Here is a 12,374-nt window from a genome sequence, read left to right as displayed (position 1 = left end):
CCTTGAGGAGACTGTGAACAAGATCTCTCGTTTTTTTGACACCTGTATTCTCACGACCAGTAATCTTCTTAATGAAACCTTCCAGACCCAAAGTAGACTTTCTGTATCTCTTATGACAGCTCTATCCAGCCTCCACCTCCTCTCTGCGTCCAGATGTTGTCTCGAACTCTAATGACGTGTCCGTAACTTGCTCATACTAGCTAATAGGGTGGCCATCTTGGTGAAGATGGCGAAAAACTTATAAAAATTGACGAAATCGCGCAAGTTTGTCGTTTCCCTCACGAAAGAACGTAACCACATACTAATGTTGCCAAATTTCCCTTCATAAATTGGGTTTTGTACCAGAAGAACCTTTGAGCATTCTAACTGGAGATTTCACTAATTTTTCTCCGGATCTCATGCAAAAATCAGAAAAATGTTTGACTCAAATTGCACGGGTACATTCTTGTAAAAAACGACATGGGCGAATCAAGGGGGCGTAGGGGGCCTAAGTCCTCCCCTTTCGCCCGAATAAGGAGAAAAAAAGGGAAGTAAGAAAGACAGAAAGAGAGAACGGAGGAAAGAAGAAGGAAGGACGCTTATACTGCCGTGCTAAGGAAGAACGCCGTATGAGCCTTCAGGCGTTGCCAAATTTCCCTTGATAAAACACGAATTTCTTGGTCAACTTGTGAATATTTTTCTTCCGGTTTTTCAGACAATTTTGTTGGTAATTCCTTCGATAAGTCCTGAAAATTTCAAGGAAAAATATTCATAAGTTTCCTCGGAAAAGAACATTTGATCGAAGGAAATTTAGCAACTCTCGAATGTTCATACTGCATTCTTCCTTAGCACGACAGTATACTTCGTAATTGTTGATGACAAAATTGACTCAAAAAAGCAAAATAGTTGCTTTAAAATCTCGAAAATTTACTGTGGGAAGCTCCCCGAACCCTCCTTCCGCCCCCCACCCGTTCGAAATGTACGGATCCACCGATGAAAAGCGGAACCACGTACATCCATCGGCAATGTTGCAGATTTTCTGTCATATTTTATTTTTAATTTGAAAAACTATTCCACGTAATTTCTTGAAAACATCCTTGATTAGTCTTCTCTGTTAGCGAAATATTCTGTATGAGTTTTATACTATAAAGATATGCTTGTTTCTCTTCGAAAAAAAATGAAGGAAGGAAATTTTGAGACATCGCAATGGAGATACGTGGTTTCCAACTGAGGTCGTCGATGCAGCGTGTGAAGTTTCCAGATTTGTCCGACCTCTCCTATTGATTCGATCCACTGTGCGGCGCTGGAAGTGATTTAACGGACGCGGGCGGCGAATAAATTGGCTTGGTGTTTGGTGAATGAGCTCGTTGACGCATCCATGCCTATGGGCCCCCGAAGGGACCGCGAGGGGAGGGGGCGGAGAGAGGGGGAGAGGGACCGAGTGAAACTCAATTTGGTGGAACAAACGTAATGGCTGCGAGCGGGTCGGATATCAGTTGCCGTGCAGTTATTGATTCAAACGCGAGGGGTGGAAAGGGAAAGGGGTTCCTTTCGGACAGTTTTTGACTCCCGTCGAGCGGCGAGAAGCGTCCCCTCCCGTGACGTAAACAATGCGATCCCTCCCAGGGAGGAGCCCCGCCCCCTGCCAAGGGTGACTTTTTCCTCCTCCCCTTTTTATGACTCAATCATTTAACGCTCCCCTCGCGGAGTGCGGAACGCGGTGCGGAACCGCGGGAGGTGCGCTACCCCTCGTGAGTGCCGCCGTGCTGAGGGAAAACGCCGTATGAACCTTCAGGCGTTGCCAAATTTCCCCTGGCAAATCGCTAATTTTCAGGAAAATTGTTGAATATTTGTATACCGATTTCTCAAATAATTTTGTTTCTGATGTGATCTAAAACTTCTGAAAATTTTAAGGTAAAATATTCATAATTTTCCTCAAAAATCAACATTTTATCGAGGGAAATTTGGCAACGCTCGATGGTTCATACGGCGTTCTTCCTTAGCACGGCAGAGTGGGCCCAGAAGCAACTCCGTGCAGGCACTCCAAGTTTCGACTTTGTCCGTTTTCCCCCCGGATTGAATTCGTGTTTTTTCGAAAAGGTCGTCGATACTCGTCTCGAGTCCAATCGTAGTCTCATTGACTGTTCTGCCGTGCTAAGGAAAAACACCGTATGAACATTCGAGAGTTGCCAAATTTCCCTCAATTAAATGTTTATTCTTGAGGAAAGTTATGAATAATTCTTCTTGAAATTTTCAGACACTTTAGATCGAATTACGAACAAAATTATCTGAGAAATTAGCAGGAAAATATTCAAAAAAATTTCTAAAAATTAGTGATGTGCTGGAGGAATGTTGGCAACACCTGGAGGCTCATACGGCGTTTTGCCTAGCACGTTACTGTTGGACTCGGGTTTTGTGACTTTTAATGTATCGGACGGTGAAACTACCAGATCAAGTATCTCGGTTTGCGACGTTGCGTTGCAGACTACCTGTCATACTTTATTTTTTAGTGGAGGACGACTCTACGTCAATTCTTGACAACCTCCGTGTCCGTGACGATTCTTCTCTGTGCGCGGAAAACTCTGTGAAATTTTCGAGGAATGACGTTGATTTGTTCTCCTTCAAAAAAATAAATTGAGAGAGGAGGTTCTCAAACACCGCAAACGAAATACGTGGCCTGGTAGTTTCACCGTCGATATATTAAAAGTCCCAAGACCCGAGTCCGACAGTCAAGGAAACTACGATTGGACTCGATCCAAGTATCGATGATCTCTAGAAAGACAAAATACAAAATACGAAAGAAAATATACTGCGATTTTCGTCAGTTACGAGGTAGGGTCACGCCTACCTCAAAGTTTGTCAAAATCATGGAACTTTTTTCTCCGTATTTTGAACTTTGTGCAGTGACAAATTATTGTAACTTCTTGCAAGGGTCCATCCTCATTGTTGAGCTGCTGAATTCAACTGGTGGTAGGCAAAAACTGTCCTTTTGAATGGACAATGATTCATCTTTTTATGCTTTTAAGGCTTTCTTAGACCTCTTCCTTAGACTCTTAATCGCAATGTAAACCAAAAATGGGGCCTCTTATGAAACAGAGCTGTTTGAGAAATGGCTATGAATACGACCCAAATATTTTAATAACTTAAAGTAAAACTTAATTTTGAGAATTTGTTCTGGCTCCGCATTTTTTCGTAGGACGAATTCTTTGGGTGATATTAACATGCCTTTAGAATTGCACCCGATGGCTCAAATATCCGCTACGACGGTCATTATGAATATATTCCTGAGAGGTTTAGGCTAAAAAACTGCTATCAAAAGAATAAGAAAAGTCTACAAATAAAAGAAAAAAATCGAGTGTTAACACAGCCGAAGAAAGGAGAGACGTACTTGGACCTTGTTTTTATCTTCTCTTCCGAATTTGAGCGACACATCATCGGTAGATAAAGCAGCGCATTGCGAGTTCATGCCTCGCGCCATCGCGCCTTCAATTTTGCAGAAGCAACACGGACATCCATCACGCACGAATAGTTGTATCTCTGCGCCGTCATCAACGCGCATCCTTTCCTTTGCTCTATTTCCTTCCATGTTGTGTGTTGGTTCCTTTTGTTTTACTTGTAGTGGTGGACTTTGCCTTCGCGTGAACTTTGGTATGGTACGCAAAGTGCATCTAAGGATTGATGACCAACAAAGGCAAATTATTATGAGTCATGTTTCGCCTTATTTTCCTCGAGATAAATATTTTGTTTAAATCTCTCCTCTCATGTTCAATAACAAGTCGTGTCCTTGATTAGTATCTTTTCATTTCTGCATTCCTCTTCATGGTCCTCTTCGCGTCATGTTTTACGAGAAACATTACGAGGTTTAAGTGATGCAATGCGATTTAATAATTTTTCAAGCATAATGCGTCTTTAGTTTGAATCACGCACTGAATTTGATAGATTCATATTTGAGTCATCGGTCGTTGCTTAACACCTGTGATTTTGTAAATTTGAATTTTTTACCATATTTGTGTTAAATGCATTCAAATACTTCAGACAGACTGATAACTGCTGAACCCCAATCCTCATCGGTTGCTAAATGCGCAACACATGCAAAATTCAGGGCACCACTCAACACGGGACCGATGACTCCCATATTCAGCGAGTGGTCCCGAAATTTTCTGAGGTTTTATTCTGGATTTATTCATTTCGAAAATCTTCCTTGCTTTAAATTAGCAAAATTGCTATGTGAAAATGATCTCCTTACGTTATAATATCTCTCTCGCGTACATTTCGTCGTTTCCTGGACAACATTGGCAGATCCTGCAAATTGGCAACATTGTTTTTCTCAATTTAAACCCATGGAAATGTATCGATTTTTGAAGGGGCCAGGTGCTCCAACAAGAATCGACTGTTTAACATAGGATTAAATGGAGGAAATCTGATGTTACCAAATGGCTGGATCCGCCTCTGCTGGACAAGGAAACACTCCAAACAACTACATTCCAGAGTTTAAAAATTGACTCAAATTATTCAAATTTTTAGAAAAATGCAGCTGTGCAATTTTTGCTTACAGTTTTCCTGATGTTTTCCTGAAATCAGCGGAAACACCATCGAAATGCTCGGTTTGGAATCCCCAAGATTCTTTCGGTATAGTCGTGCAATGTACGGGGGGAAATTTGAATCGTAGTTCCGTTCTTCGTAAGGGGAACGACGATTTGGATTACATTCTGCAATAAGGAACCACTATTTTTGGCCCATTTTAGAAACAACATACATGCCATCAGTTTCTCTATGCAGATATGTATTTTTATGGGAGAGCCAAAGATAGTGGTTCCTTATTTCAAAATGTAATCCGTTTAGTCAATGAAGCGATGCTCGTTACGGCAGTTTCCGATGTAAAGTTGCAACGAATCTTTACAAAGATGTCGCTCAACTCACTGCCAGTTTTTATGCTGTCACACTTTATGCGAATCAGTTTCTTGCATTTAAATAATAATAATTAATGCTAAATGATAATTATTGCTTCTCACAGATACAAACTTTGCAACAGCGCGACTAGGTGGCGATTCTCATTCTTAGCTCATTTAGAATCACTTTAATGTGACTACTTGTAAAAACCCCAACTTTCATCTCCATCTGAACTCCATAAAAGTGTGCGTATCTGAGATGGTGGAGTAAAATGATTATCAGTATTCCAGAGCCAAAACTACATTTTAGTCGTTCCAATTACAGTGGTCTTGAAGCAAAAAAAAAATGAGACAAAACTTTAAACTGCCATATCACCTGTTCACTTTGACTTTTTCGAGCACTTATTAGCGTACATTTTTAGTAGAAGAGGACTGCCCAAGTGCCCATGCTGCGGTATCAGAAACTCAATTTTAAGTTTTTAGGTTATGAAGCCCTTTCGACAGTAACAAGCTTGTTAAAATAAGGTTTAGAACAAATTTTAAAAAGTACAACTCTTAAAAAATATTATTAAAATGTCTGTTTTGGAAAAATCTTTTTAAAACTTTTTTAAGTACAATTTTAAAACATAAAATTTAAGAAAAAAATTGTTCAAAATTCTGAAGAGATTTACTACGGCTTGTTTTTCAACACTTAAAATATAAGTATAACATGTTACAGTACAGTACAGTTACATGTACATGTAACAGTATTCATTAAAGAGCTAACATGTTATAAGTGGTGAAAAACTCTTTAAACTCGGTAGTTTTTTAATTTCCCGGCTGAGTTGGCCTAATAGTCAGTACGTCAGACTTTATCTTAAAAAGTTTTCCGAGAATCCCCTCAAAAAACATCGTAAAATGCAACTCTCCATTGATAACAATATTCATTAAAGAGCTAACATGTTTTTCAGAATGTTATGGTTGTTTTCAACTCGCCTTCAGCTGCGTCCGCGGCAATTGTTGTTACGAATATGTTATGCGTGCTGATCTCAACTCGTCACATAGGTACTTGACTCTCTGAAGGCGTTTAATATGCGGAAGTAGAGCACCCTGTTGGAGAACAACAGAAGCGAGATTGAATGAATCGCACAATCCTATTTTGTTCTCAAATTATATAGAAAATACTTTTTTATTTTCGATTTTTCCCCTAACACTTTGGCATGTATAACGTTAGGCACCTAATGCCCCTAGAAACCCGGAAGACATCCATGCTCCATCCATCTAAATACGCCTTTCAAATGAACCAGTGGACAAAGTACCTTTTCTTCAATTCTATTTATTCACTGTTCATCGTCGGGAGCTCATTTTATCCGTGCGAAACTTATTGAATTCACAACAGCTTTTGAATAAGTTGCAATCTTGTAAACGGCGACTCTCTTAGTCTTGCATGAGAATACGATGACCAATGCAAGAGGACTTAAAAACCACAATCCGAGTTTGGACTCAGGGCCGGATTTACCTACTTGCCGCCCTTTGGGCCGCCTGTATTTTGCCGCCCCCTTCTCATTCCTTTTGAAACATCAATAAAAACCATCAAGTGAACATGCCGAAGGGGTAAGGGTGCATAAGACGCGTTTACCTACTTATGTTGGATACATTTTTTGCGGAAGCCCTGTCAATACTACTAGTAAAATTTCACGGAACTTTGCGCGAAAGTTAAGTTCCGTAAACGTGTCTCTGTGTGGACAAGGTCTTCCATTTGTAAGAAATGAACCGAAACATAGAAAAAACAAAGAAGAATTAATGAAAGAACAAACGTAAATGTGGCTGAACTTATTTTAACTTATTCCGCCGCCGCTGTGCCTGCACCGCGCTGATAGCACTGTGTTTGGCGCAATGCGTGAAGTATTCCTGCAGTCTTGTAGGCGCTATGCGTTTCACGCCAACCGCTCCGGACCGCACTGTGTTTGACGCAATGGGTGAAGTATTCATGCAGTCTTGTAGGCGCTATTATGTGTTACATGCCGACCGCCGCGCCGATGGCTTGTCCTTTTCTTTTCAAGTCTTCGTCATCATTCCTCTCTGCGCTGAGCTCCAGGCCAAATTGCGTGTTTAGTTCCTCTCTTAACTTGACTAATTAAATATGCTGTCTCTTGTATCACCGAAAAACGAAAAAAATCGAAATTACTAGACTCTCAGGAAAGAGAGATTTTGTCCCCATTTCTCATTGATAATTTTTTCTTCTGAATCCGATTTTTTTATACCTACATTCAAAAAAATTGCAAAATTTGCCGCCCCCTTTTGCCGCCATGGGCCGCGGCCCATGTGGCCACCCCCTTAATCCGGCCCTGTTTGGACTCTCTTTTTTGAAATAAGACATACAAAAAAAAAACAAAATCTTGAGACGTGCAATAATGTTCTCCGGTCACTTATCAATATTATGGCACGATTGAAGATTCCAAAATTCAGAAAAGTTTTGGTCAACATCACTGTACAGGGCCACTCAGATACGAAAGACGAGGCAGAAGAGCGCCTTCAACCCACTATGTAATCTTAATGCGAAATTCTGATACCACTATTCGTGCGCCATTTCAGTCATTTTGCATACCCAACCAATTAAAGGCAAATCATTGACCCAGGCAACAGGATACGAATTTCAGCAATGTGATGCGTGTTTTTAAGGGAACAAAACCTCCGGGGGTGCCCCACCTGACATCCAATAAGCTAAGCCTCCGGAGGTGCTCCCCCTGACATCCAAGAGGCCTGAGCCCTCGGCGGCTGCCCCACCTGGTATCCAAGAAACCCAATCCCCAAGGGCTCCCCCTTGGCATCCAAGGAGACCGATCTCCGGGGCTGCCCACCTTGGAAAACAAGGAGCCAAACCCCCCAGGAGATGCCCAACTTGGCATCCAAGAAGCCCAACCCCCGGGAGCTACTTCATCTGGCATCCAAGAAGCCCGACCCCTCGGGAGCTGCCCCACCTGACATCCTTGGAGCCCAATCCCTCGGGGGCTGCCCCACCTGAAATCCAAGAAGCCCATCCCCAAGGGGCTGCCCCCCTTGGCGTACAAGGAGCCCAACACTCCCAGGGGACAACCGAAGATCCAAGAAGCCCTACCCCTTGGGGGCTGCCCCACCTGACATCCAAAGAGCCCAACCCCCGGGGCTGTCCCACCTGACACTCAAGAAGCCCAACCCCTCGGGGACTGCCTCACCTAACATCCGAGAAGCCCCACCCCCGAGGGCTGCCCCCTTTGGCATCCAAGAAACCCAACCTCCAGTTGCTGCCCCTCTTATCATCCAATGAGCCCAACCCACCGTGGGCTGCCCCCCAGGCGATACGCACATCTACACTTTCACCATCGAACTAGCATATCAAAACAAGCAGTTTGAACTGCGCGCCAAATCGAAGTCCCACTTGTACGTCATCAATATGGCTGGATGTACTTTGTTGCCATGCTTAAAACACTAATAATTTTTCTATCGATTGAATAACTTATCAATTTTCACAACTTCGCAACTGTGGGCTGTGGGTAGTGTAAGTAAACAATAAATTCCTCAGATGATAACATGATAACGCGTTGGATAACACCGGCCAGCCAAAATAGTTGGATTAAATATTGTGAAGTGATGTGATTCGATATCTTTCTGTTCAATGTTTTTCTAAATCAGCTTGAAGTTTTCATCTGTTATTTCACGTCTCTAGCATTATTATTCGTCTGAATTTACACCCTCATCAAAACCTGCAAGTTACTAATTAGAGGCTTCAAATACAGGTAGGTTATGTTATGCTAATCGGAATGGAATAAAATATTTTTAAATTGTGATATCATGCAATGATCTATCTAAATAACCATGCCGAAGTAGTTATCAGTATTATTAATATCATTCATTAATCGGTATGTGTAAACATCATTCACTCATTCAGTGCATCACATCTTGCAAGGGTATTGGTTTGAGACAGTCATTACTGGCACATAAACACTCGACATCACCCAGAATTGATAATGATCCTACTCTCATCGTTTTAGTTTGAGCTGCTAATAATTGCAATGGTTTATTGAGTTGTCATTGCTATCTTTGATTGAACATACCCTCTAGGTACACGCGCTGCTCTCTTCTCGGAGAATGACATTTGATCAATTGGTCAGTTGCGCCAGTCACAAATTCGTGTTTGGCAGCTTCAGCATATAGGTTTACAAACAACGCCAAGATCAATTCAAAGCCTAGTATCTTGGTCTATTTTCATCAAATAAATGTAAGGAAGTTCGTTGATGTTTTAATTTGTCACATATTTACAGTTCTGCAACCTGACTAGGGTGCCTACAAGTCCGGAAATAGTATTGATTTGTTAAGGGCGGTGTGGAAGCACTGAAGAAGTGTGGACATTGCAGAAGGAGATCCGGAATTTTTTTCATATTTGTCGTAATTTTAGTGAGAAATTCAAATTTTTGAAATTTTTCGAACTTTGTCAAATGGAGGTTCTGAAAAAGTACCTACTGAATTTGTATGTCGAGGATGGCACTGGAATTTTTTGGAATGTTCTGAAAAAGTACGGTAAAAGTACTGATTTTTGGCCAGTCTGTTTTAGTAGACACCCTGCTGACAAAAACTCTAATCACTCACATGCGATCAGTTGTGTCACTTGAACTGATTAGCCTCATGAGAGTGTCCTTTTTTACTAAAGATATTTAGTTTTAGCATCTTTAGTAATCACTTTAAGTTTTTTTTCCTTGTTAGATTCTGAAGTACAACGCTCATTCCATCAATCATTCCATGATCAAGCGCCACCTAGATCGCTGCTGTGCAATATTTGACGGATCTGTCCGAAGATTTGGATCCTCAGCTTCATCAAAGGTAGTTAGAGGCATCAACATTTCTTTAATATTTTTCAGATTTCTCCTTCCCTCTCTTAACTTTTTCAACCTTTAAATACCAACATGATGGCCAACATGAGCTAGAATTAAATTGTTCTTTTTGAGAATTATTGAATTCCTGAAGAGAAATACAAGTGTAAGAAGTGAAAAAGTGGTGTCTTTAGTTTTTGAAAATGCTTTTGATGTATGTTGCTAAGCTATCATAGCAATATTATCAGGCACTGGTTGTAATGGAGTATGCGAGCAAACCTTGTTTTGAGAAAAACGTGTTTCAAGTTTTACCTTGTGCGTAAAACATTGATTTTTGCAGAAATACCTACTGCAGGTTTTCTTTACCATTCCACGGTTTGAACCCTTCCTAAATAGTAGCCATGCATACATTTATCAAATAATTTAATTTTATGTGTTTTGTAGATGTTTTGAAAAGTTATGTAATGTGCTGTTTTTGCACCTAACAATTGTACTTGTGGAAATTTAAGTGAATTTGAGAGTAAAATGAAAGAATGGCGAATTTTTAACATGATTTGATTGAATGAAAATGTAAATACGGTAATTCCGAAGAAAATAACTTCTGAGAATAAAAAACTTACATCAAACGAAACAAGTCATTTTGGCCTATCAAAGAAATAATAATACAAGAAAGAGTTGTATAAAAAATGATGGACTGCAGATCAGCAATGAAAATTAGAGCTCTTAGTTGTTCTTCGTTGTCATAGGTACCTTAAATTTTAACATTCGTTTCGCTGATTTTTAGATTTTCAGAAGAAAAAATAATCAAATAAATGATGATTCTGTTATTCAATAGATAAACATTTTCCTTGTATTTTAACAAGAAGACAGAAGGAACACTAGTGATGACTGTTGCTTTATCCGCCCCCAAAGTTGAGAAAATGATATTAAATCAGTGTTATTGATTTTGCTCGAAATCTGAAGGGCAATCACCTTGTAACCGATTTTTTATTTTTATTTTCAGTGGAGGAGTTACAATCAGCCTCACAACATAGCTGCAGTACCATACACAAATCAAAATACTTACCTGAATACGCAGATCTGTCTGTTTTACCTCAGTGCTTTGCTGAGAACTGTTTTTACTCAAAATATCCCAAGCCTCTGCACAGCTAACTATAGCAACATGACCTCTGACTATGACAAAGCAACGGAAGCCACATGCCGCCAAGATAGCTACAAATTACTTCCGATTCTACGAAAAAGTAGTCACAAGGGAGAAGCTGGAAGAGTCGGGATCATTGGTGGGTCAGTTGAATTTTCAGGCGCACCGTATTTTTCCGCGATAAGTGCCTTAAGGGCAGGCGCAGATTTAGCTTATGTATTCACCGTAGAAAAAGCAGCTCCAGTAATAAAAAGTTACACACCAGATCTCATGGTGCTGCCTTTCTTAGATAAGCCTCCCAGTTTATCTTTGCCTTTCCTTGCACGGCTACACACGCTGGTCATCGGTCCAGGATTGGGTCGCGACGAAGAAGTTCAAAAGTCAGTTTTCAGTCTCTTGACAGAACTGAATCGGTTAAAAGGGACAGCTGGCATTCCATTAATAATAGACGCAGATGGTCTTCACATGATATTGAAAAACCTAGATTTTATCAAAAACTATAGCGGGAAGATATATTTAACACCGAACGTCAATGAATTTCGTCTCCTCTATACTTTCATGAAGGGTTCGTTGCCTATCGGCCCGGAAGATAGCATTAGTTTTGATCATGTTGAATTACTCACTGATAAATTGGGCAGTCACGTTACAATAATTGTAAAGGGGCCATCAGATCTGATCGTTAAGGGTGACTCGTATGTACAGTGTACCGTTGAGGGGGGACTCGGGCGCTGCGGTGGACAAGGAGACATTCTTGCTGGTATTTTAGGCTCCACTGCTCACTGGGCCTTCATTAACGATTTCCCAGAGGAAGACAGTCATTGCGCTCCCGAAATGCTGGCCGGATACATTGCTTGTATGATTGTTAGAAAATGTGTAAATAAGACTTTTAAAGTGTTAGGGCGCAGTATGGAAACTTCAGATATTTTATGTCAACTACCGTCCATTTTCAAAGATGTGTATGGTAGCAATTGGTGAGACCCGACTTTGTTTCGCCATGAACAGAGATTCTCTTCCTGAAATCACCTCCGCTTGTCTTCCAAGAATTGTATTTTTTAACTGTTCCAATGGTTGTCCAGCTTGATAACAACTGCAGAATGTTTTAATTTGTTTTTTGTGCCGTAGAATCGACACAAAGTTATCAAAAATTAAAATCCTCCTGTTACTAAATTTACACTTTTTAAGCTTTACCACCCTACATCCAGTATAAGTACCTCTCTGTAAATCTCAACATTCTTTTAAAAAGCTGAAATAAAGTGTGAGTGATCGTGTAATGGTTTTGATTTTTTTTTTTGAACTTTTTAAGGAGCCAGTTAGGCGATGAGATGAGATCTAAGCTTGCACCCTCAGAACTGCAGTGACTTAGAAGGTGTTTAAAATATGTGAAGTTGTTGTTGTTGTTATTTCCCCACCAAACCAGCTTCTCAATAATTAGAAATTTACAGCTTAAAATACATATTTTTGTGAAAGAGATGTTCAAAGTTTTAACCAACCATGCTCTCAGCTTCAAATCGTTGGATTATTATGAAACCTGACGCCGTC

At 40.5% G+C, this 12,374-nt stretch overlaps 1 protein-coding gene across 1 annotated transcript; it reads left to right on the top strand.

Moving 5' to 3' along the window:
- The first annotated feature begins 8,404 nt into the window (after window positions 1–8,404).
- Window positions 8,405–12,106, top strand: Naxd (NAD(P)HX dehydratase). The gene is made up of 3 exons (XM_019050640.2): window positions 8,405–8,623; window positions 9,588–9,704; window positions 10,698–12,106. Exons 2-3 carry the CDS (start codon window positions 9,624–9,626, stop codon window positions 11,808–11,810), a joined length of 1,194 nt encoding a protein of 397 aa, XP_018906185.2. The 5' UTR covers window positions 8,405–8,623; window positions 9,588–9,623; the 3' UTR covers window positions 11,811–12,106.
- Window positions 12,107–12,374: the final 268 nt, after the last annotated feature.

Source organism: Bemisia tabaci, chromosome 4 (assembly GCF_918797505.1).
Source record: "Bemisia tabaci chromosome 4, PGI_BMITA_v3".
In the NCBI taxonomy this organism is placed as follows: Eukaryota; Metazoa; Arthropoda; class Insecta; order Hemiptera; family Aleyrodidae; genus Bemisia; species Bemisia tabaci.
This window is presented reverse-complemented; position numbering and strand designations above follow the sequence as displayed.